At 45.0% G+C, this 26,196-nt stretch overlaps 1 protein-coding gene across 1 annotated transcript in view; it reads left to right on the top strand.

The window, feature by feature from the left end:
- The window catches only part of megf6b (multiple EGF-like-domains 6b), a 238,777-nt gene that overhangs the window by 34,349 nt on the left and 178,232 nt on the right, over window positions 1–26,196 (top strand). The window contains exon 4 of the mRNA XM_056273072.1: window positions 8,149–8,253. Coding sequence (XP_056129047.1) covers window positions 8,149–8,253 — 105 coding nt within the window. The remainder of the gene's footprint in view (window positions 1–8,148; window positions 8,254–26,196) is intronic.

Genomic DNA, 26,196 nt, shown 5'->3' with positions numbered 1-26,196 from the left:
AGTTCAGGTGAGATTTCTGACGATGACGGCTGAACTAAACTGACACATCATCACTGCTTGATGCGTCCATCTTAACAGTGTGACTATATATGGTCAGTGAACGCTATCCAAGCCTACCGGGGCTCTGAGTGATGGTTGGCCGTATTACCACCCATCAGATTAGAGAGGAAGAAAAGGAATCGGATCTGGCAGGTCTGTTAAACGGATGGGGTTTAAATTCCTCCTGTGATTAGACAGACCCTTTGGTGGTGGGGGTGTGGGCCGGGTGTGTGCGTTTGGGGACTGTTTGTGCTCCTCAGGGCTGGGCAGGGTTGTTCTGCAGGCTCCTGTCCCTCCGTTGTTCCTCTGGGGTGGCGATGTTTTGGGCTCCAGCTGTTCTGTTGGTCGTGGGGTGTCTGGACGTCTGCAGGGCCCGTGGGTGGCTGCAGGGCCTGTCTGCTGTTCGGAGGCACGACGATAAATCCAAGATCTCAGACATCAGAATTTATCGGGAATAATCTTGTGCACTCAGAGGTGGGCACTTCACATACACACTGCTAGCATCTGCCTCACACACTACCTGGAACACTCTCTGGATTACATCTTTCTTCTTAGGCCTTTCTTCCCCTTTTTTGCGGTCTTCTCCTTTCACTATAACTGCTGTCCTAAGCCGATATCAACAGCATCGGTTTCTGTGTCTATGTCCTATCAGATACATGTTGTCATTTTTCGTTCCCTTGTATCACTTGTGGTGGTTGCCCCCCTCGTGGAATAAAAAAGAAAAAAAGACGGATCCTCTCCTGAGTAAAACGAAGAGCGCAGACGGCCGTGAATCCTCCGAATCCGTCATCACAATTTAGTGCGTTGTCCAACAGAGCGCGTGCAGTAACGACCCATATACATTCATTCATTCATCATCTGCCGCTTCTCCGGGGTCGGGTCGCGGTGGCAGCAAGCTAAGTAATAACAATTATAATAATAATAAATCAATCTTATATAGCGCTTTTCTAACACTCAACGTGGTTTTACAGTACACGGGGTGAAACAAGACAACAGATAACACAGACATCCAGGGGTGGATGGGAAGGTGGGTTACGAGAGGAGAAGCGGCAGCCACACACGACGCCAGCAGTACTCTCCCACTTAAACACATACAAAAGGGCAAGAAAAACACAAAACAACAGTACTGTAGACACTGATTTTCTGTAGGGCTTTACTCCCGTAGCCTATTCCTCCCCCGAGGTGTCCACTAGGCAGTGGCACTATTTAACCCATAGCTGGGCACTCCAGATGTCCCTCTTCCCAGCAATGCCCTCTAGATCCTCCTGGGGGATCCCAAGGTGTTCCCAGGCCAGATTGGACATGTAGTCCCTCCAGCAAGATCTGGGTCTACCCCGGGGTCTCCTCCCAGTTGGATGTGCCCGGAAAACTTCCAAAGGAAGGCGCCCAGGAGGCATCCTGATCAGATCCGAACCACTTCAACTGGCTCCTTTCAACGCGAAGGAGCAGCGGCTCTACTCCGAGCTCCCTCTGGATGTCCGAGCTCCTCACTCTATCTCTAAGGCTGAGCCCAGACACCCTACGGAGAAAACTCATTTCAGCCACTTGTATTTGCGATCTCACCCTTTTGGTCACTACCCAAAGCTCATGACCATAGGTGAGGGTTGGAACGAAGACTGACTGGTAAATTGAGAGCTTTGCCTTCCGGCTCAGCTCCCTCTTCACCACAACGGTCCGGTACAACGTCCACATTACTGCTGATGCTGCACCGACCCACCTGTCAATCTCCCGCTCCATCCTACCCTCACTCATGAACAAGACCCCGAGATACTTGAATTCCTTCACTTGAGGCAACAACTCATCCCCAACCCGGAGGGAGCAATCCACCATTTTCCGGTAGTGAACCAAGGCCTCAGACTTGGAGGTGCTGACTCTCATCCCGACCATGTCACACTCAGCTGCAAACCGCCCCAGTGGGCGCTGGAGGTCGCGTTCTGATGAAGCCAACAAAACCACATCATCTGTGAAGAGCAGAGATGCAATTCTGAGGTTCCCAAAACGGACACACTCCTCACCTTGGCTGCAGCTTGAGATCCTGTCCATGAATATCACAAACAGAATGGGAGACAAGGGACATCCTTGGCGGAGTCCCACACCCACCGACTTGACTTTGTGCCAAGAATGTGGACACAGCTCACACTTTGGGTATACAAGCAGCGGGTGACTTGTAGCAACTGCCCCGGTACCCCATACTCTCACAGAATGGCGGGTCAAACTCCCATGCCTGCCTGCCGACCCATATACATGCATGTTAATTTGCAGGGATATTGATGTTTTAGAGCCCTTATAAACATATAGTGTTCCTGTGGTCCCTCGTTCAATTTAACAACATTACAAACCAACAAATACACATGCAGTAAAGCTCCAATAAAAATAACCACAGCGAAGTAAGGTGGAGAAAAAGGATTGGGAGAAAAAGTTTTAAAAACAAAGAGAGTGAAAATAATGTAAGAAATAATTTTAAGTAAAATAAGTGAAATGTGACAACTTCCTGAGTATCAAAGATATATAGTGAAGGAGCTGCATTTTAAAAATCATTTCACTGTTTAGTAGCCACTAACACACACAGACACACACAGACACACACACATACACACACACACACACACAAGTACAGATTGAGACACACAAACAGACATTTGCAGGTGAGGGAGTGATATGATTTAAGAGGTGTGTGTGTGTGTGTGTGTGTGTGTGTGTGTGTGTGTGTGTGTGTGTGTGTGTGTTGTTGTTCTGTGACCTCTTCCTTTGAGGCAGATTCACATGTTCTGTTGGATTCCTTGAATTCCACAAGTCTCTCTACCAGAGAGCGAGGCGGCCTCAGAGGGGTTTAGCAGCTCTTGCACGTGGCTGTGTAATGTGGGCTACGTCAAGACGCCAGTTCACCAGGGGTACCAATATTTAATCAATACTGCCCTGTCCTTCCCACGGTCACATTTTGAAGTTCACGTGTCATTTTTATAAAAAAGTTCATCATTTTAATAAAAGGGCAAACAAACTCCATGACACAATGCAGATGGTACGCTCCTTATTTGAGAAAAGACCCCCTCCTTTAATCAGAAACACTTTATTTTTCATTTTATTTCATGCAGTTTTGCACATGAAATTAAACAAAACATCGTTTCCCCTAGCCCACAGCAGTGCAACACGAAGACAAAAACACATATATCTAAACTAACACACACTATATCCAAACTAACACATATCTAAACTAACATATATCTAAACTAACACATACTATATCCAGACTAACATATATCTAAACTAACACATACTATATCCAGACTAACATATATCTAAACTAACATATATCTAAACTAACACATACTATATCCAGACTAACATATATCTAAACTAACACATACTATATCCAGACTAACATATATCTAAACTAACATATATCTAAACTAACACATACTATATCCAGACTAACATATATCTAAACTAACATATATCTAAACTAACACATACTATATCCAGACTAACATATATCTAAACTAACACATACTATATTCAGACTAACATATATCTAAACTAACATATATGTAAACTAACACACACTATATCCAGACTAACATATATCTAAACTAACACATATATCTAAACTAACACATACTATATCCAGACTAACATATATCTAAACTAACATATATCTAAACTAACACATACTATATGCAGACTAACATATATCTAAACTAACACATATATCTAAACTAACACATTCTATATCCAGACTAACACATATCTAAACTAACATATATCTAAACTAACACATACTATATCCAGACTAACATATATCTAAACTAACATATATCTAAACTAACACATACTATATCCAGACTAACATATATCTAAACTAACATATACTATATCCAGACTAACATATATCTAAACTAACATATATCTAAACTAACACATACTATATCCAGACTAACATATATCTAAACTAACACATACTATATCCAAACTAACACATATCTAAACTAACATATATCTAAACTAACACATAGTATATCCAGACTAACATATATCTAAACTAACATATATCTAAACTAACACATACTATATCCAGACTAACATATATCTAAACTAACATATATCTAAACTAACACACACTATATCCAGACTAACATATATCTAAACTAACACATATATCTAAACTAACACATACTATATCCAGACTAACATATATCTAAACTAACATATATCTAAACTAACACATACTATATCCAGACTAACATATATCTAAACTAACATATATCTAAGCTAACACATACTATATCCAGACTAACATATATCTAAACTAACATATATCTAAACTAACACATACTATATCCAGACTAACATATATCTAAACTAACACATATATCTAAACTAACACATACTATATCCAGACTAACACATATCTAAACTAACATATATCTAAACTAACACATACTATATCCAGACTAACATATATCTAAACTAACATATATCTAAACTAACACATACTATATCCAGACTAACATATATCTAAACTAACATATATCTAAACTAACACATACTATATCCAGACTAACATATATCTAAACTAACATATATCTAAACTAACACATACTATATCCAGACTAACATATATCTAAACTAACACATACTATATCCAGACTAACACATATCTAAACTAACATATATCTAAACTAACACATACTATATCCAGACTAACATATATCTAAACTAACACATACTATATCCAGACTAACATATATCTAAACTAACATATATCTAAACTAACACATGCTATATCCAGACTAACATATATCTAAACTAACATATATCTAAACTAACACATACTATATCCAGACTAACATATATCTAAACTAACATATATCTAAACTAACACATACTATATCCAGACTAACATATATCTAAACTAACACATATATCTAAACTAACACATACTATATCCAGACTAACACATATCTAAACTAACATATATCTAAACTAACACATACTATATCCAGACTAACATATATCTAAACTAACATATATCTAAACTAACACACACTATATCCAGACTAACATATATCTAAACTAACACATATATCTAAACTAACACATACTATATCCAGACTAACATATATTTAATCTAACATATATCTAAACTAACACATACTATATCCAGACTAACATATATCTAAACTAACATATATCTAAGCTAACACATACTATATCCAGACTAACATATATCTAAACTAACATATATCTAAACTAACACATACTATATCCAGACTAACATATATCTAAACTAACACATATATCTAAACTAACACATACTATATCCAGACTAACGCATATCTAAACTAACATATATCTAAACTAACACATACTATATCCAGACTAACATATATCTAAACTAACACATACTATATCCAGACTAACATATATCTAAACTAACATATATCTAAACTAACACATACTATATCCAGACTAACATATATCTAAACTAACATATATCTAAACTAACACATACTATATCCAGACTAACATATATCTAAACTAACACATACTATATCCAGACTAACACATATCTAAACTAACATATATCTAAACTAACACATACTATATCCAGACTAACATATATCTAAACTAACATATATCTAAACTAACACACACTATATCCAGACTAACACATATCTTAACTAACATATATCTAAACTAACACATGCTACATCCAAACTAACACATATCTAAACTAACATATATCTAAACTAACACATACTATATCCAGACTAACATATATCTAAACTAACATATATCTAAACTAACACATGCTATATCCAGACTAACATATATCTAAACTAACATATATCTAAACTAACACATACTATATCCAGACTAACATATATCTAAACTAACATATATCTAAACTAACACATACTATATCCAGACTAACATATATCTAAACTAACACATATATCTAAACTAACACATACTATATCCAGACTAACATATATCTAAAGTAACATATATCTAAACTAACACATGCTATATCCAGACTAACATATATCTAAACTAACATATATCTAAACTAACACATACTATATCCAGACTAACATATATCTAAACTAACATATATCTAAACTAACACACACTATATCCAGACTAACACATATCTTAACTAACATATATCTAAACTAACACATGCTACATCCAAACTAACACATATCTAAACTAACATATATCTAAACTAACACATACTATATCCAAACTAACACATATCTACACTAACACATACTATATCCAAACTAACACATATCTACACTAACACAAAAATATAAACTAACACACATATCCACACTAACACATATCTACACTAACACATATCTAAGCTAACACATATCTAAGCTAACACATATCTACACTAACACATATCTAAGCTAACACATATCTACACTAACACATATCTAAGCTAACACATATCTACACTAACACATATCTAAGCTAACACATATCTACACTAACACATATCTAAGCTAACACATATCCACACTAACACATATCTACACTAACACATATCCACACTAACACATATCTAAGCTAACACATATCTACACTAACACATATCTAAGCTAACACATATCTACGCTAACACATATCTAAGCTAACACATATCTACACTAACACATATCTAAGCTAACACATATCTACACTAACACATATCTAAGCTAATACATATCTACACTAACACATATCTAAACTAACACATATCTACACTAACACATATCCACCCTAACACATATCTACACTAACATATCCACACTAACACATATCTAAACTAACACATATCCACACTAACACAAATCTAAACTAACACATATATCTAAACTAACCACACACAAAGAAAAGAAAGGAAAAGAATAATCACTGTCCAGGAGAAGGAACGCCAGCCTGGATGACTGTGGGAACCGCCAGTCTGCATGGGCTAGCAGTTAGCTTAGCCTGCCCCGCTTCCGCGTCCTGTCAGACCACCCTCTGTGTTACAGCTGTGATTGTATTGTTAAAAGTGATATGGTTGTTGTGTGTGGATTTTTTTGAACTTTTGGTTAAGTGACCGCTAGTAAACGCTTTGTCTGGGTGTGAAGGTGTGCTCATGCAGACGTCGGTGTCAGTGCATCATGCATATTTCCAAACATGCCTTCATTTAAATCTAGCTTTAGATGTGAGCTATTTCTTCTGTATACAACGGCTGTACTATTTGTAATAATAATTATTTGTTCAGCTATTTAACTTAGGGTCATTCTCGGGTAATTCGCTCAACAAGAGAGGGGGGCGTCCGGGTAGTGTAGCGGTCTATTCTGTTGCCTAGCAACACGGGGATCACCAGTTCGAAGCCCCGTGTTACCTCCGGCTTGGTCGGGCGTCCCTACAGATGCAATTGGCCGTGTCTGCAGGTGGGAAGCCGGATGTGGGTATGTGTCCTGGTCGCTGCACTAGCGCCTCCTCTGGATGGTTGGACGGTCGGGGGGGAATAGCATGATCCTCCCACGCGCTACGTGTGCCTGGTGAAACTCCTTACTGTCAGGTGAAAAGCGGCTGGCGACTCCATATGTGTCGGAGGAGGCATGTGTTAGTCTGCAGGCAGAGACTGGGACGGCTCGGAAAAGTGGGGTAATTGGCCGGATGCAGTTGGGGAGAAAAGGGGGGGAGGAGAGGGGGAAGTCTTCTTAATGGACTGACATTGATACAGGTACAATCTGTCTGTGTTTCGCTCTAATTTACTTCCCTTCACAGCTGATTATAATCGGAGAGAATAATTATTCTCTGCAGCATTAAGAACAGAGCTTTTTTTCCGAGCTTGGCTGAAAGCCTGACGGCTCTTCGCCAGCTCTCCTTGAAATGAGTCAGCTGGTGAAGAGTGCACTCACCTCGAAACGGCGTGAATGAAGATTTGCCTGTCAGGTGTTAACAGGTCGATATGAGAGAGAGAGAGCGAGAGAGAGGGATAGAGAGAGAGACGGACTTTGCAGATGCTGACATCTTGTGACAACAGCCAGGTGTCTCTGCCTCACTTCTCTTTTTTCTCTTTCCCTTCTTTTCTCTTGATCTGTCCATCCTGATGGCGGCATGCAGCACTGTGTAGTTACGGAGTGTGTTTTAATGGAGGCCAGTGTCGAAAGGGATCCACCCAGCTGTGCGACTGTCCAGCTGGATTCAACGGGCCCAGCTGTCAATATGGTGAGTCCAGACTTTCTTATTTCACACTTAACAATCTCTTATTCCGCCTTGTGGTGTATTTGAATGAGCACTCAGTGCTCTACTAAGTTGGACTGTTGATGGAGCACATTGTGGTTGGATTGCTTATGCCTGTGAAAGACACACTGTTAGACAGTAAAGACCCGTTAAACTTTCAGTCTCGACTCCCTATCGTTATTGTTAGTGTAGCCACCCTCCACTCGGGTATTGTTACATACCGTAACTAGAACATAACATAATGTAGCGAATTCAGGGTGCAGACCGGAAACCGCCGTAGCCGGGACACGAATCTGGGTCTCATGCACCACGGGCGAGTACATTAACCAGTTGATTAAAGGGTCCGACCCATTAGCCAAGGGCTAGCGAGTCTGTTCATTCATTATCATTACAATAACATAACATGGTGTCAGAAAACGGAGTTACGGAGCAATAGGTGAAGTAAAGTGTCCTGTCAGACAAGCTAACAGAAAGCTAGCTAACTAACTGACATTGCATGCTAACAGCTAGCAGAAAGATGGAGTAATTCAAGCCACCGTCACCGCTGATACTTACCGGCAGCCTAGCAGAAAACCGGTGCAGATGGGAACAGCATATTCGGCTGCACATGACCGCATCGGAATGCATGGGCCCTGTCCTAATCTGGAGAAGGGGGATGTGGTGTATCTGAATGAGCAAAACCAAACCGGACTCCAAACCATATAACATAGCTGGTCTCACAACCATCTTGTAAACCTTCCCTTTAACTCTTGCTGGTACCCTTCTGTCACAAATCACTCCTGACACTCTTCTCCACCCTGCCTGCACTCTTTTCTTCACCTCTTCTGCACTCGGGTGCAGGAGAGAGGTGAAGATACCCTCCAATCAGGTATTGTTTTATAACATAACATAACATTACACCCCTCCTCCATTTTATGACTTTCTCTTTTATAATCTTTTGCCCAGTGTGTCTCAGTCCTTCTTCATTATATGGGTAGAAATCAGTATTAATAAGCATTGTGTTGAAGGGAAAATGGGATTTTATGTAATCTCCAAACAATTGTAGTGCGTCCTCACGGTTATATGAATTCTTGTTTTTTTTTTTTTAAATTGCTCTATGTTTATCTTGAATGACCCTTTCTCTATTCATATTTTATTATTTCTTCCTATTTCCACATTTATTTTGGTTCTCTTATCTTCATTTTAGTGGATGATGTATTCGTATGAGGGGGGGGGGGTGTCAGCTTTCTGACACATGTTAGAGAGTAAGAGCGATAGGTTTAAGATAAGAAACATGAAAACTTTACTGTTGATGAACTGATTGAAACTGATAACAATTTGCCATTTAATTAAAACCAGGCTTTCGCCCCACCCCTGAGTCAATGACTCTAATCCGTTTCTGTCAATTCTCAGTCTCCCAAATGAGCACTTGAAATGTAAGAGATCTCAATTCTCTGTCAGTGAATGGAAATCTCCCCACATCGGCACTTGCAGCGTCTTGGCCTACTGGCCAAAGAATTTTATCAGCAGCCTGTCGCGGAAGTGAAACGGTGGAAGATGTTGTTATTTTTCCAGATAACACCGCACGACAGGAAATTCCTCCCAGCGTTCGCCTTTCACCATAGGATCACCCATCTTTTCTTGAGCTTCGACCCTTCGGGATGCCTTGAACCCTAGACGGCAGCACCGGCGCCAAATTCAAAGAAACAGGAACTGCAAAACAATAAGAGTCCCTTTTATTTGCGGTGGTCTGACATTGCCTAGCAGTTTAGTGAGAGTCCACAATCCCCCAGAGATAAATCATTGACATCCCATGTTTGGTACATACAGTCAGGGATGGACAGAGTACTTTGGAAAAGTATGTAGTGTCTGAATACTGAGTACACTGTCAAGTCAAATCAATTTTATTTGTATAGCCCATTGTCACAAATTACAAATTTGCCTCAAGGGGCTTTACAGCAACACAGTACCCTGCCCTGAATGGTGAAAATGAGGGAGCACAGAGAAATGCAGCTGCCGTGGCTGCCAAGCATGGCAGTCGAGGTTGGGTAGCTTTACAGTAAAGCAAGGGATTGTCTGACCGTGGAATAGTTGCCTCACTAAGGTAGGTCTGCACTTGAATTTGTGCACTTGTGGTTATCCCAGGACCAGGTAATACCATGCTTTCCTCCTGGAAATTGGGTGGCACGGTGGCCCAGTGGTTAGCACTGTCGCCTCACAGCAAAAAAGTCTTGGGTTCGAACCCCATGGTTATCCAACCTTGGGGGTCATCCGAGGTCGTCCTCTGTGTGGGGTTTGCATGTTCTCCCCGTGTCCTAAGTCTTATCAGTAACGCATTCACTGACAATACTCATGAAGAGTAACTTATTCAGATTACATTTAGAATCCATCCATCCATCCATTATCCAAACCGCTTAGAATCAACAGACACGTGTCAGATAGTTGTGTTGTATCATGGATATTGTTCATGTCATTGTGGTTTGTTCCTTGGTGTTACTGGTATCTCCAAGTCATTATCTCAGTATGTGTTGACCGTCTTAAATAATGTATCTCAAATACTAATGCGTTCTACCAACTTGCACGCAGGAAGAAATGTGCACGTGGTGATTTGAAAATAGTTCTCATCTCATCTCATCTTCAGCCGCTTCTCCGGGGTCGGGTCGTGATGGTAGCAAGCTAAGTAGGACACTCCAGATGTCCCTCTCCCAGCAACGCCCTCCAGCTCCTCTTGGGGGATCCCAAGGCGTTCCCAGGCCAGATTGGACATGTAGTCCCTCCAGCGAGTTCTTGGTCTACCCTGGGGTCTCCCCCCAGTTGGCCGTGCTCGGTAAACCGCCAAAGGAAGTCACCCAGGAGGCATCCTAATCAGATGCCCGAACCATCTCAACTGGCTCCTTTCGATGCGAAGGAGCAGCGGCTCTACTCCAAGCTGCCTCCGGATGTCCGAGCTCCTCACCCTATCGCTAAGGCTGAACCCAGACACCCTACGGAGGAAACTCATTTCATCCTCTTGTATCCGCAATCTCACCTTTTCAGTCACTACCCAAAGCTCATGACCATAGGTGAGGGTTGGAGGCAAGATTGACTGGTAAATTGAGAGCTTTGCCTTCTGGCTCAGCTCCCTCTTCGCCACAACGGTCCGGTACAACGTCTGCATTACTGCTGATGCTGCACCAATCTGCTTGTCAATCTCCCGCTCCATCCTACCCTCACTTGTGAACAAGACCCTGAGATACTTGAACTCCTTCACTTGAGGCAACAACTCATCACCAACCCGGAGGGAGGAGTCCACCATGTGAAAATAGTTTAAAAGTTTTTTTAAGGGATTGTGTCATTACTTCTCATAAGGAGCAGGATTGGCAGCAGGGCAGAAACGTTTTTCCAGGTTTTCTGCGTCTAAGTTTGTCTTCGTTTGATGGCAGTGAGAGCTGGCGCTGGATTGGCTGGGAGAGCTTGGTCTGTTGCGTCTTGTGGGCCCGGGGACCACGGCCCTGCCTGGACCTGCGACCGAGGAGGTAACACCGAGGGCGGTCTGACAGGACGTGGAAGCGGGGCAAGCTGAGCTAACTGCTAGCCCATGCAGACCGGCAGTTCCGAGACCACTGAGGGTGGTCTGGCAGCGGCCTCCCCTGGCGTTGACTGTGGCATTTTTGTGTCGTCGTGTGGAGTGAAGGGAGGTTTGTCAAGGGTGTCTGGCTGGGAGAGCTGCTGTTGGATCACAGAGAGCCTGGTCTGCTGCATCCGGTGGGCCCAAGGACCACGTCCCTGACTGAAGCTGCGCCTGAGGAGGAAGCACAGAGGGTGGTCTGACAGGACACGGAAACGGGTCAGGCTAAGCTAACTGCTAGCGCACGCCGACCGGCAGTTCAGACAGTCATCCTGGCTGGCGTTTGTTCCCTAGGACAGTGATTTTTTTTTTTTTTTTTTTTTTTTGGATATATGCGCTAGTTAGTATGTGTGTTCTTGTAGTTTTTGGATGTGTGTTTTTGTCTTTGTGTTGCACTGCTGTGGGCTGCGGAAACAATATAGTGTTTCCCTGATATTTATTTTCCCCAATATTTCATTTCATGTGCGCAAGTACATGAAATGAAATGACAGTATTCCTGATAGAGTAAACCTATCAGAGATGTTTTCCTTGTGTTTTTATCACTGCCGGTAATTCCTGTGCTGTTAGAGTTTTGTGATTCTCGTTAAGGTTACTGTTTTATTTTCCTGTTTTTTGGACAGTTGTCTGAAAACAGAAACAGAAAATTATGTCAGTGACAACAACACCTGTATTGTATGACCAGCTGTATTGAAACGAAGTGATCACTAAGCGTTGGAGGCAACACAAAGTGGACTTCTTATAAACTCTGACATTTTTTCCCCACCACTCGGCACAGAATTTAGCGTGTACTTAATAATAGTAATGGTAGATAAACGATAGAATTTATGCTTCCTTCGTTCTTAAAGCCTGCGTCCTGGTACTGGTCGATGGTGAACCATCACATAGCATGTGAGCTATTTGACCTCGCGTGATGTCTCTGTGATCTCCACTGTAGAGGCTCATCAGTCACTCAAACCCACGACGTGGTGGCATACCTGTCTGACACACCACCATTTATCATGGAACACAGCACGGAGGAAAAACATAGGGTTATGACACCTTCATTCCTCACCTGAAGAGTCAGCGCTGCCTTGCACAACCAAAGAAACCTCTACATAATTCTTAAATCTTTGTTTATTTTTTTTATAAAGTTCAGCCTGTTAGCTTAACAGTCAAAATTCCATGTCCCACCATGCTCGCTGGCCCACGGTCGCTTCATATCCATTTCTCTTGCTGCGTTCTACTTGAACTGGGAAGTCGGAATTTCTGAGTTCCCAGTCAGAAATTTCAGCTGGAACGCCCCCTGAAGTCAGATTTCCGACTTGGAAATTTGGAAGAACTTCACGAAACCCTGACCTCAAAATCCAATATGCCTGCTCCATGCAGCAACAGTGTGACAGCTCAAAGAAGGTTGAATCAGTTCATCTGGACACAATGTTTATTGACAAATATGTTTCATCACTCAGCTAAGTGACCTCTTCAGTCTCACCTGACTGCAGGTGTCCCCACCCTTATAAACAATACAGTACAATACAGTGGCATAATGATGACTAATTTCATCTGCAAATATGGGTGTGACTATTAAGAGTCTCAAAGGCCATTTGTACTATTCACAAAGGATTTGGGAATGTCTATATAAACGTAGCACAAAAAGTAAGGAAATTTGTGTTTGGTAGATTATGTCTCTGTTGTAACGAGGCTTCTTGGCAATAAATCTTATATCAGGCAGCTGATTGTCAGCACCTGTGGTACCAGAAGCTCAAAACAAGAGTCAATAGCAGCAGCAAGATAAGCTGTTTGGCATTGGCAGAGAAGATTTGGCACATTTTTCATGGGCGCAACCCACATACTCAGCTCTGCTGCTCATCCCACAAATGCATGTTCCTTACACATGTGGCGCCATTTAAAAGGGAAATAAACAGGCTGTCCAACGGTATAAGATTTATTGCTAAGAAACATTGTTACAACAAAGAAATACTCAACCAAACACACATTTCCTTACTTTTGTGCTAATTATATATAGTTTATAAATATAGTTCTGCTTCCGGTATGGGAAGATGGCGGCGCAAGTTCACGTTTGCGGCGGCCTCACCCAGTACCGTCCATGCAGTGTCTCTGTCCTTGTCTGCATCTAAGTTTGTCTTCGTTTGATGGCTGGGAGAGCTGGTGCTGGATCGGCTGGGAGAGCTTGGTCTGCTGCGTCCTGTGGGCCCAGGGACCACGGCCCTGCTGGAGCTGTGCCCCAAGAGGAAACACCGAGGGTGGTCTGACAGGACGCGGAAGCGGGGCAGGTTAAGCTAACTGCTAGCCCATGTAGACCGGCAGTTCCGACAGTCATCCTGGCTGGCGTTCGTTCTCCTGGACAGTGATTTTTTTTCTTTTTTTTTTTAGTTTAGAGACGTGTGTTAGTTTGGATGTATGTGTTCTTGTAGTTTTTGTCTTTGTGTTGAACTGCTGTGGGCTGAGGTAAACCATTTTTTGCTTCCTTTCATGTGCGCAGGTGCATGAAAGGAAATGACAAATGAAGTGTTTCTGATTGTGAATCTGGTCATTGATTTCGGTCATTATGCCACTGTATTGTTTATGAGGGTGGAGACACCTGCAGTCAGGGGAAACTGAAGAGGTCACTGTATTGTTTATAAGGGTGGGGACACCTGCGGTCAGGTGAAACTGAAGAGGTCACTGTATTGTTTATAAGGGTGGGGACACCTGCGGTCAGGTGAGACTGAAGAGGTCACTATTGTTTATAAGGGTGGGGACACCTGCAGTCAGTTGAGACTGAAGAGGTCACTGTATTGTTTATAAGGGTGGGGACACCTGCGGTCAGGTGAGACTGAAGAGGTCACTGTATTGTTCATAAGGGTGGGGACACCTGCGGTCAGGTGAGACTGAAGGGGTCACTATTCTTTATAAGGGTGGGGACACCTGCGGTCAGGTGAAACTGAGAGGTCACTGTATTGTTTATGGGGGTGGGGAGACCTGCGGTCAGGTGAGACTGAAGAGGTCACTGTATTGTTTATAAGGGTGGGGACACCTGCGGTCAGGTGAGACTGAAGAGGTCATTGTATTGTTTATAAGGGTGGGGACACCTGCAGTCAGGTGAAACTGAAGAGGTCACTGTATTGTTTATGGGGGTGGGGACACCTGCGGTCAGGTGAGACTGAAGAGGTCACTGTATTGTTTATAAGGGTGGGGACACCTGCGGTCAGGTGAGACTGAAGAGGTCACTGTATTGTTTATAAGGGTGGGGACACCTGTGGTCAGGTGAGACTGAAGAGGTCACTGTATTGTTTATAAGGGTGGGGACACCTGCGGTCAGGTGAAACTGAAGAGGTCACTGTATTGTTTATAAGGGTGTGGACACCTGTGGTAAGGTGAGACTGAAGAGGTCACCGTATTGTTTATAAGGGTGGGGACACCTGCGGTCAGGTGAAACTGAAGAGGTCACTGTATTGTTTATAAGGGTGGGGACACCTGTGGTCAGGTGAAACTGAAGGGTTCACTGTATTCTTTATAAGGGTGGGGACACCTGCGGTCAGGTGAAACTGAAGAGGTCACATTATTGTTTATAAGGGTGGGGACACCTGCGGTCAGTTGAGACTGAAGAGGTCACATTATTGTTTATAAGGGTGGGGACACCTGCGGTCAGTTGAGACTGAAGAGGTCAAATTATTGTTTATAAGGGTGGGGACACCTGCGGTCAGGTGAAACTGAAGAGGTCACTTAGTTGAGTGATGAAACGTATCTGTCAGTAAACGTTAGATGCTGATGAACTGATTGAACCTTCTGTGATTTTCTTGGCTGGATTACTGAGCGTCTATCAACACAGTATGACAGCTGTAGTAATGTACTGTTTGTTAGCACTTGTGTCTTATATGTGTCTCATTAAACCAGTCATACACACAGTACTGTCCAACTTCTATCAGTGGACGTGCTGCTGCGGTGTTCATATGCACAAAACAAAACAGAAAGCGCGTGATGTATTGTTATCAACTGGTATTGCCAACAGTGGCTAAACAGGCTAGAGCTGGTTTTCCCACTTCTTGAACTTGAACGCGGTCAACTCGGGTGTGACATCATTCCCATCTCTGACTTCCGAGGTAAATGGGACGCAGCATCTGTGTATCATCAGGAGCTGTGCTTGACAAGGGATAAGGAGGAGGAGGAGGAGGAGGAGGAGGTGTGTGTGTGTGTGTGTGTGTGTGTGTGTGTGTGTGAGAGAGAGTGAGAAACAGGGACAGAGAGAAAAAACTAAAACTGAGAGGCAGAGCAAGACAGATACGTTGGAAGAGATAGAGGGAGGTAGAGATGTTGTATGGTTTGGAGACAGTGGCACTGATGAAAAGACAGGAGGAGGAGCTGGAGGTGGCAGAGTTGAAGATGATAAGATTTTCATTGGGAGTGATGAAGAAGGACAGGATTAGGAACGAGTATATCAGAGGGACAGCTCAGGTTGGACGGTTTGGAGACAAAGCAAGAGAGACAAGATATAGATGGTTTGGACATGTGTGGAGGAGAGATGCTGGGTATATTGGGAGAAGGATGCTGAATATGGAGCTGCCAGGGAAGAGGAGAAGAGGAAGGCCAAAGAGGAGGTTTATGGATGTGGTGAGGGAGGACATGCAGGTGGCTGGTGTGACAGAGGAAGATGCAGAGGACAGGAAGAGATGGAAACGGATGACCCGCTGTGGCGCCCCCTAACGGGAGCAGCCGAAAGTAGTAGTAGTAATAGTAGTTATAGCCCCCTCCAGTAATAGACATGAGGCACGAGATCATGGTTAAAAAAACGGGGCTTTATTCCTCTATCAGACCAACCCGTGAGAAGTGGGTTAAAAAGGAAGAAAATGCAATAAATAAAGTGTATATATGTATTTCTTGTATTCACAGTTAAGTCCTCAGCAGCAATACAACAGGTAGCATACTGAGCTGACACATTTAGAGTATATGTAAATTACGCGTTAAATATGTCATCGATAACAACAAAGTGAAGTTAAACTCAAACATACCTCATAAGCTGCTTACTACTTAAGAGGGGCTAAGTCTTGCTTGCTTCATCCTTGTTCTTGTCTAAGGTCTTGCTAGTGCAGAGTTGCCAGGTCTTTGTGATAAAACCAGCCGAATGAACAATCAAAACTAGCCCACAACTAGCCTAATGGCGCCTAAAACTAGCCCAAAAACAGCCCAATACCGGAAATCGAATGTTTCTCCCGTTTTGCTGTGGATTTGGAGATCACCAAGATGTGCTCGAATCTCGGTTCTGCATTACCGACAGAAAGCTTTGGTTTCATCCCCGGCGACACGTTCTATCCAATCCTTCAGGCCGTTTTCACTTTCCCTCTCCATATTGTCTCTCTTTCCATATTTTGCCCACTTACCGGGTGTCATCTCTTTCTTCCCGGATTGATAGCTACGTAGCGTAGCTTCCGTTAGCTCAACAAGTCACTGTGAGAGTGGGAGTCAGGCAGGGGCAAAGGCTCACTCTGTGTGCCAGCCAGTGAGGGGCGTGTCCCATGGCCATGTGTGTAAGTGCTGATCTGGAGTCAGTTTGGCTTGTTTCTCACTAATGGTTAAGATTAGGATTTGAGTACGATCATATCAGTACTATAGTGGTGTAAATTGCTGAATTTGAAAAGTGTTTAAATCAAAATATAGCCTATTTTTACATTATTTTATTTGAATATACAATTAATGTAATTTGCGTGCAAAACCTCAACCCGCGGGCAAAAAACCCCCGCAGCAACATCTTGAAAGTAGCCCAATTCCGCGGGAAAACCGCAGATCTGGCAACACTGTGCTAGTGTTAGTTTGGCATGTTTTGCTTGAAAGGTGTTTCATGTTATTAATTACGTGCGGAACACAGGAGCGGCAGAAATGAGTTCCGCCTCTAGGACTACTTTATTACAGGTAGGAAGCAAAAATAGCCCAAAAGGTGCCAAACTAGAAACCCAACTGACAGTGTGAGGCAGTTACACTCAGTGAGCCAGTTACAGTAGTAGTAGTAGTAGAGAGAGCGGTAGAGAAAGACTGAACAGGTGGAGATCATAGTGAGTTGATGTAGTTTGGTCTATTCCCAGTAGATCTTTCTCTTTAAAAAGATTCACTGATTTTGTCCTCTGATGCTTCAGCCACTCCGTTTGACATCAACCACACCTTCCCCTGTTCAAGATCTTCCAACATTGTCTGCCATCTTGATTGATGGCTGTCATTAACACACACATGCCCCGGGTCCTTGTGGGTCGACAGCTATGCATGAGACCCCACACCCCACTCATCTCCTATTAGCGCCCATTAGCACGTGAATGGAAGAATTGTTATATTAGCCTGTGATTGGCACTCAGCGTACCGGCCCACCATGACTCTGGGGCCGCCGCTGATTGTTCTTAGCCAGAGACCACCTCTTTATGATGCCTTGCCATTTGCTGCCTTCCATTCACCTCCTGACGTCGGGATTTCTGACATCTCAGCAGGTAGACTGTAACTGAAAAACCACCTCGATGTCGGGATTCCCACTCAGAAGACTTCTAAACCTCAACTTTTCTGATATGACGTAACAGGATGATGGACAGTGTACTGGAAACAGTTTGATTTTGTCATCATTCAAACTTCGTAGTTCAACTATAAGTCCTATTTGTAGTATTGCATCATGTTTCAGTGATTGGAATGTCTTTTAATAGTTACTTAATGGTATGATCTTAATTCTTGTTTGAATGGTCACCTGTTGCCTTTGTAAGCTAATGTTAGCACTGGTTTAGTAAGCTAATGTTAGCACTGTCTGTGAATGTTCTTATTCATCCAGGTCATGGTTATCCAAAGGAATTGAATCAAGTGCAGCTGGACTTGGTATATATCCGTGAAGACGTTTCGCCTCTTGGATGAGAGGTGAAACGTCTTCACGGATATATACCAAGTCCAGCTGCACTTGATTCAATTCCTTTGGATAATGTTAGCACTGGTTTAGTAAGCTATGTTAGCGCGGGAAGTCCCAACGCTCATCCTCTTTAGCATCAGTGGTTCATGTTCCTGCATGGTTTTTCTAAGCTGCTGCAAGGAAACATTTTTTCCCCCAAATTCGAGGTTGAAATGTCAACAAGTTGAATGAAATGCAGTCAGTCTACAATGACTCTGAACTGGCCCTTTTGTGGTCTAGTACTGTTCTTTATACAGGTTCTCAGTAGTGCTAATGGTCTGTCCACGATCCCTTGGGGGCAAGTAAATGGCTGTAGGCGGGGCAGGGTGTCTCATTCAAGTGACAGATCACCCCTAATGAATGAGTGGGCTCATGTAGTGTCTGTTTATGGCCCTCTGTGGTGGTCCAGACACCAGCGTGTCTTTGTGGCTTTACTGTCTCAACAATCGAAGGGCCAAACAGGGTCATGTGACCCATGGTAACTTAGATTTCTACAACACTGTCTATTCAACAGATTCAACCTTCCATGTAATTGAACGTTTTAAGGCCATTTAATAAAGGGAAAATAATATGGAGCCTTTAGATCACAGCTATAATGTCATGAGTCAAAGAGCCCTTCCTGGCTGTTTTCACAGGTAGAGCCGCATAATGCCAGTGGGTCTACTGTGAATAACAAACAATAGGGCCGTGTTTACACCTGGCATTAACATGCATCTTGGGTGACCTGAGCCAAAGTAGACAGCGCTGTCTGGGTGGCGTGGCAGTCTATTCCGTTGCCTGCCATCATGGGGATCGCCGGTTCGAATCCCCGTGTTACCCCCGGCTTGGTTGGGCGTCCCTACAGACACAATTGGCCATGTCTGCGGGTTGGAAGCTGGATTTGGGTATGTGTCCTGGTCGCTGCACTAGCGCCTGCTGTGGTTGGTCGGGGCACCTGTTCGTGGGGGAGGGGGAGCTGAGGGGAATAGTGTGATCCTCCCATGCGCTACGTCCCCCTGGCGAAACTCCTCACTGTCAGGTGAAAAGAAGCGGCGTGCGACTCCACATGTATCGGAGGAAGCGTGTGGTAGTCTGCAGCCCTCCCCGGATCAGCAGAGGGGGTGGAGAAGCAACCAGGACGGCTCGGAAAATAGGGTAATAGGGGAAGTACAATTGGGGAGAAAAAGGGGGAAACCGGCAAAAAAAAAAAAAAAGAAGAAGAAGAAGAAATGGTAGACGGCACTAAGTACAGGTGTGACCACCCAAGACGTATTGAGGACGCGTTGAGATCGGCTCGCTCAGATCACATGCAGACGTAGTCTGGGCCGCATATGGCCACTTTCTTTTAGCAGTGTGTACGCAAACGTGTCCTGGGCCACATTGAAGGTCTGTCTGCTCAGCTGATGTCCTCTGGTAAAGCGGACACATGTACTCATTCGTGCATTTACAGTGTCATATTAAAGTCCGAAACAACTTTGTTCTCGACGTCGGAAAATTTTGAAAAGCCCATAGAGATAAATCTTAATGGATGCTCAGTAATCCAGTATGGAAATCCCAGAAAGTGGGATCAGTTCATCTGGACACAACATTTAGTGGGTGAAATGTTTCTTCACTCATCTAAGTGATTTCATCAGTCTCTGCTGGCTGCAGGTGTCCCATCCTTATAAACAATACAGTGGCATAACAACCCAAACCAACGATTGGTTTCATATGCAAGTTGCCATGACCATTAAGTAGAGTAACAATGGTCATGTGTACTATTCACAGAAGATTGGGGAATAGTTGCAATCACAGCATTGTAAGATGGCGACAGATGTACTCTTCGCCCCCCCCGGTTCAGGGATGGTTGTTCCCTCTTCACATAGATGGCCTCTTTGAGTCCTCGTTCAAACCAGCGTTCCTCCCTATCAAGGATGTGCACATCATTGAAAGAGTGGCCACTGGCCTGTAGATGGTGTAGACCAGGGGTGCCCGACTCCAGGCCTCGAGGGCCGCAGTGTCTGCAGGTATTTGTTGCAACCATGCACTACACCACCTGATTTAACTAATTCCTTTCCCTTCTTGGTCTAAGAGGTGAGCTAATTAGTTAAATTAGGTGGTGTAGTGCATGGTTGGAACAAATACCTGTAGACACTGCGGTTGTTCAGGCCTGGAGTCGGGCACCCCGGTGTAGATGGGTGTAGACTGTGTAGATGGTGAAGACTGTGGACTGCTGGCCTGGTGTGTTAGCTCTCCTGTGTTGTGCCATCCTCTTGGCCAGTGTCTGTTTAGTTTCCCCGATGTACAAGTCACAACAATCCTCCTGGCACTTAACAGTGTACACTATATTGCCCTGTTTGTGCTGGGGGACCTGATCCTTGGGGTGGGCCAACTTCTGGCTCAACGTGTTTTGGGGTTTGAAAGCAACTGAGACGCGGTGTTTGGAAAATCTGTCTGAACTGTCCTGACACTCCCGCCACATACAGAATCACCACTGGTTTACACTTAGGCAGCTGTCGTCCTTCTCCTCTCTTGGATCAGCTGGTGCACTGTTTGGGCGTCCTCCTGGCTTTGATAAACGCCCAGTCAGGATAACCACACTTAACCAGGGCCTGTTTAATGTGGGCGTTCTCCCCTTCCCCGGCTGCTGTGTTGGTGGACGTTGTCAGCGCGGTGGTACAGCGTCCTGATGACTCCTACTTTGCTCCGGTGGATGATGGGAGTCCCATACAGATGTATGACGAGTGCGTCGCACATCTTAGGCGATTTGGTTTGCCTGGAACACGCCAGGGAATAGACCCTGTCTGTAATGTTTTAATTTTGCCCACGCACCAAGGTCTTTGCAAACTTCTTCTTCTTTTAATTTCCAGCAGACTAGGCAAAGGAAGTACAGTGCTGTCTCCCGCTGGTTAAAAACAACAACGCATGTGGTCTTTGCAAATGGAAACGATGTACGTGTTTGTCTGCGTATAGAGCGGGGGAGTGAAATCCGATCACAGGTGGTCACTGGAGACGCATGTGGAGACGTGTTCCAGTGCCAGGTCTGAGCTGACGTACTTACAGCTGTCCACTTGTGGTCGGATCACCCGGGATCACACCAGCGAACAAGGTAAACCCATCATATTCCCAGATAAGGGATGTTAGGTTTTTCTTTGGCACCAAGCCTAACTCGTCCATGCTAGCATTTAACTGGCGTGCTTTGACGTAACTCCCCCGACATCCACCTACTCCACCCACCCCCACCCGCTCCTACTTCCCCTTCCCCTCTTACTTCCGCCGCCCCTGGCGATCTCCAGTAGCCACGATTGGATGATGTGGGGCGTCCAGGTAGCGTGGCAGTCTATTCCATTGCATGCCAACACGGGGATCGCCGGTTTGAATCCCCGTGTTATCTCCAGCTTGGTCGGGCGTCTCTACAGACACAATTGGCCGTGTCTGCGGGTGGGAAGCTGGATGTGGGTATGTGTGCTTGTTGCTGCACTAGCGCCTCCTCTGGTCGGTCGGGGCACCTGTTCGGGGGGGAAGGGGGAACTGGGGGGAATAGCATGATCCTCCCACGTGCTACGTCCCCCTGGTGAAACTCCTCACTGTCAGGTGAAAAGAAGCGGCTGGTGACTCCACATGTATGGCAGGAGACATGTGGTAGTCTGCAGCCCTCCCTGGATCAGCAGAGGGGGTGGAGCAGCGACTGGGACGGCTCGGAAGAGTGGGGTAATTGACCGGATACAATTGGGGTGAAAAAAAGGGGGGGACAATTGGACGATATGAAAATATAAACAATCACCAAGATACGCCAAAATAAACTTCATTTTTGTCCTCTGAGTTGCGCTGCAGCAAATGGACTCCACACAATGTGACTTCCAACCAAACACAGTATCACCCCTGTACGAGCTTCAGGCTGCGGAGTGGCAGCAGTTTACTCTCAGAGACATATGAGTAGTGAACAGGTGGGGGACCGGCATGGAGACCGTCATGTTATCACACGCCGTACCCACGAACCAAAGCCGCCACGATGGAGGGGGATGACACGTCAGACAAAGGTCCCCCCGCCGTTGAGTGAGTCGGGCCCGTGTTCGGCCGGCGGAGCATTCCTGCCTCATGGCGTGCGGCGAGGCCCCGTTAAAGTGTTTGTGATGTGGTTTGTGTGTGTTTGTGGATGACAGTCGCTGTGTGTTTATGCTGCTGAAGGCTCTCATTACCCCCCCCCCCCGCTTCAATAGCTGTCTGAGCACTCGTCTGTTGTGCCTCTCGTCCACATTGTGTTCAGTGTTGTTACACATCATAACTGCTATTTTCATTGCGTTAAGTGCCGAAACTCTTCTGGTTGAGGGGAGGAGCGCTGCCTCGGGGCACGGCTACACCTTTTCATACACACTGAGGTTTCTCTGAATGAACTAAACCTCTTCATACACACTGAGGTTTCTCTGAATGAACTACACCTCTTCATACACACTGAGGTTTCTCTGAATGAACTAAACCTCTTCATACACACTGAGGTTTCTCTGACTGAACTACACCTCTTCATACACACTGAGGTTTCTCTGGATGGGGCGCAGCTACACCTTTTCATACACACTGAGGTGTCTCTGAATGAACTAAACCTCTTCATACACGCTGAGGTTTCTCTGAATGAACTACACCTCTTCATACACACTGAGGTTTCTCTGGATGGGGCGCAGCTACACCTTTTCATACACACTGAGGTGTCTCTGGGTGGGGCGCTCAGCTCGGCCTTGTCGTTCAGAAAGCAGGGCACCATCATGTGATGAACTCTTTCATTACCTCATCACACATGACTGATGAAGACTGCCCAGCCTGTACATCACTGTACAACACCTCACACTACTGCCAACACACTCCTGTTTTAACACAGTCATGACATCCAGTCCACACACACATACACACACATGCACATATACACACAAGCACACACACATACACATATACATGCACACACACACACATATATACATACACATATACACACGCACACATATACACGCAGGCGCACGCACACACACACACACACACATATATATATACACACACATACACGTGTACACGCTTACTTACTGCTTGCTTAAGGTTGTCCGTCGTGTCCGACGATGACAATCCTGCCTCTGTCACTTGTGACTGTTCTTATGGCTGTAAAGCCCAATCCGCCATCCACACTGTTTGCCACAGACAGAACAGGTGAGGTCACTGACTGGGGGTGTAGGTGTACTGACTGGGGGTGTAGGTGTACTGACTGGGGGTGTAGGTGTGGTACTGGCTTCATGTCTCTTCAAACATCTCCTGGTCCGTCGATCACCTCGGTCCTTCTCGAGCTTTTGCACCCCTTGTTGACAGAGCTGCCGCCAGATGGAGCGTTGGGCGGCAGTGTCTTCCAGCTGGCTCGGGTTCAGGCCGCACTTCTTTATGATGGTCTTCAGCTGGTCTTTGTACCGTTTTTCTGGCCCCCTGCCAAGCGGCGGCCAAGATGTAGCTGGCCATACAGCACTTTACGCGGTAAGAGCTCCTTTGGCATCCTGATGACGTGACTGAGCCATCGAAGTTGGTGCTGGGTGACGGTAGCCTCCATGCTGATGCAGTTGGTCTTGCGGAGTATTTCAGTATGGGGCACTCGGTCACACCAGATTATCCTCAGGATGCATTGCAGGCATCTGATGTGGAAGGCCTCAAGCATCCTGAGGTGGTGGCTGTACAGGGTCCACGCCTCACAGCTGTAGAGGAGAGTCGTGATGACAGCTGCCAAGTAGACAGGTATTTTGGTGTGGAGGTTGAGGTCTTTGTTTTGAAAGACCCTTCTCCTAAGTCTGCCAAAAGAGGGTGACGCTTGTTTAATCCGGTTTTGCATCTCCCTGTCGATGCTGCAGTCATCAGAGAGGAAGCTGCCCAGGTATTTGAAGGATTCCACTGTTGCAAGGGGTTTGTCTGAGATGGTGAAGGTTGGTGAATGAGATGGAGGAGTAGATGCCCACTGGCATACTACTTCAGTCTTTGCCACGTTTATAGAGCGCCCCAGCCTACCATACGCCCTTGCAGCAGCTGCAAGGGTAGCTTTGCAGTGCTTCCGATGTGTGGGCCACAACTGCACAGTCATCTGTGTACTGTAGCTCGTTGATGTGCTCAGATGTCATTTTTGTGACCGCTTGTAGCCTATGGATGTTAAATAGGTTTCCATCTAGTCTGAAGTCCACGGTAACCCCACAGTCCTTCCTGATTTCCTCGTGGAGCAGCATTGTCACACACAGGAGTAAGATGTTAAAAAGAACTGGAGCAAGGATGCACCCCTGACGTACCCCGGTGCACACCCTGAAGGGCTCGGATTCCTGGCCTGCAATGGTCACACATGCCATCATCCCCACATGAAATTGTTAAAAGATATTGACAAACTTTCGTGGGCAGCCAAACTTCAGGAGGATGTTCCATAAGATGTCCCTGTTGACTGTGTCAAAAGCCTTTGACAGGTCGATGAAGGCTATGAAGAGGTTCTGATGTTGCTCCCTACACTTCTCTTGGAGTTGCCGTGCTGTGAACACCATGTCCACAGTACTCCTATTCCTCCTGAACCCACACTGTGACTCAGGCAACAGCTCCTCTGAGATGTTTTCTACCAGCCTGTGCAGCATGAGTTTGGCCAGGACTTATCCAGAGTTAACATTAGCGTTAACGTCCAGCAGGGTTCTCATGTTCCATGTTGCCAGTTTAAAAGGGCTTATTTTCTTTTGTTTATTTCGACCGCAGAGTGGAATGCCCCGGTAGGTGCGGTAGCCTATCCAGGATGTTTTGAGTGGGCAATGTTTAGGCCACCTTTTCTAGGCCCCTCCCCAGTTAGTGTGAGCAGTGTGGCTCCTAAATAGGACTGCTCAGACACACAGGGGTCTGCCGAGAGCAGCTGCCACTCAAACCCAGCTGCTGGCGACCATGAATAGTCCTGTGCCGCTGGCGTGCAGGGGTCTGATTAGGAGCTTCCAGTGCATTCATACCTGCTCCCGTCACCAGAAACCCCATCGCCGCCAGACTTTGATCCATATTCCGGTTGCTCGTCTCACCGAGGCAGAGGTGGATACCTGCGCAAAGAGATTATTTACAGTGCCGTTGGGGGTGCGCATGTCCCAGCAGCACTTCTTCACTGTGAGAGGGTGAGATCCGGTGGCAAGGGGAAACCAAGACAACCAACACTCTTCCACAGCTGCAGGAGGCTGCCGGAGCTCCAGTCTGTCAGAGGACCGCCTATCGTGCGTCGCCATGCACGTTGCTTTTCTCTCAGGATGTGCTCCCCTAGCCTTTGTTGTCCTAGACTTACCCACAAGGCAGTGGGACAGTGGTTGGTCAATGCCAGGGCATGTCCACTTCACATGGGCCTGCACATTAGACCTCTGGGGACCACTGTAGCTCCGAGATCCCCTACAGTTTAGCCAGGGACCGCAAGGTACCCAGTTACCGTGTGTGGCCACGAGGAGGCACTGCAGGAGTCTTGGCGGTAGAGAGGCTA

Source organism: Lampris incognitus, chromosome 2 (genome assembly GCF_029633865.1).
Source record: "Lampris incognitus isolate fLamInc1 chromosome 2, fLamInc1.hap2, whole genome shotgun sequence".
NCBI lineage: Eukaryota > Metazoa > Chordata > Actinopteri > Lampriformes > Lampridae > Lampris > Lampris incognitus.
This window is presented reverse-complemented; position numbering and strand designations above follow the sequence as displayed.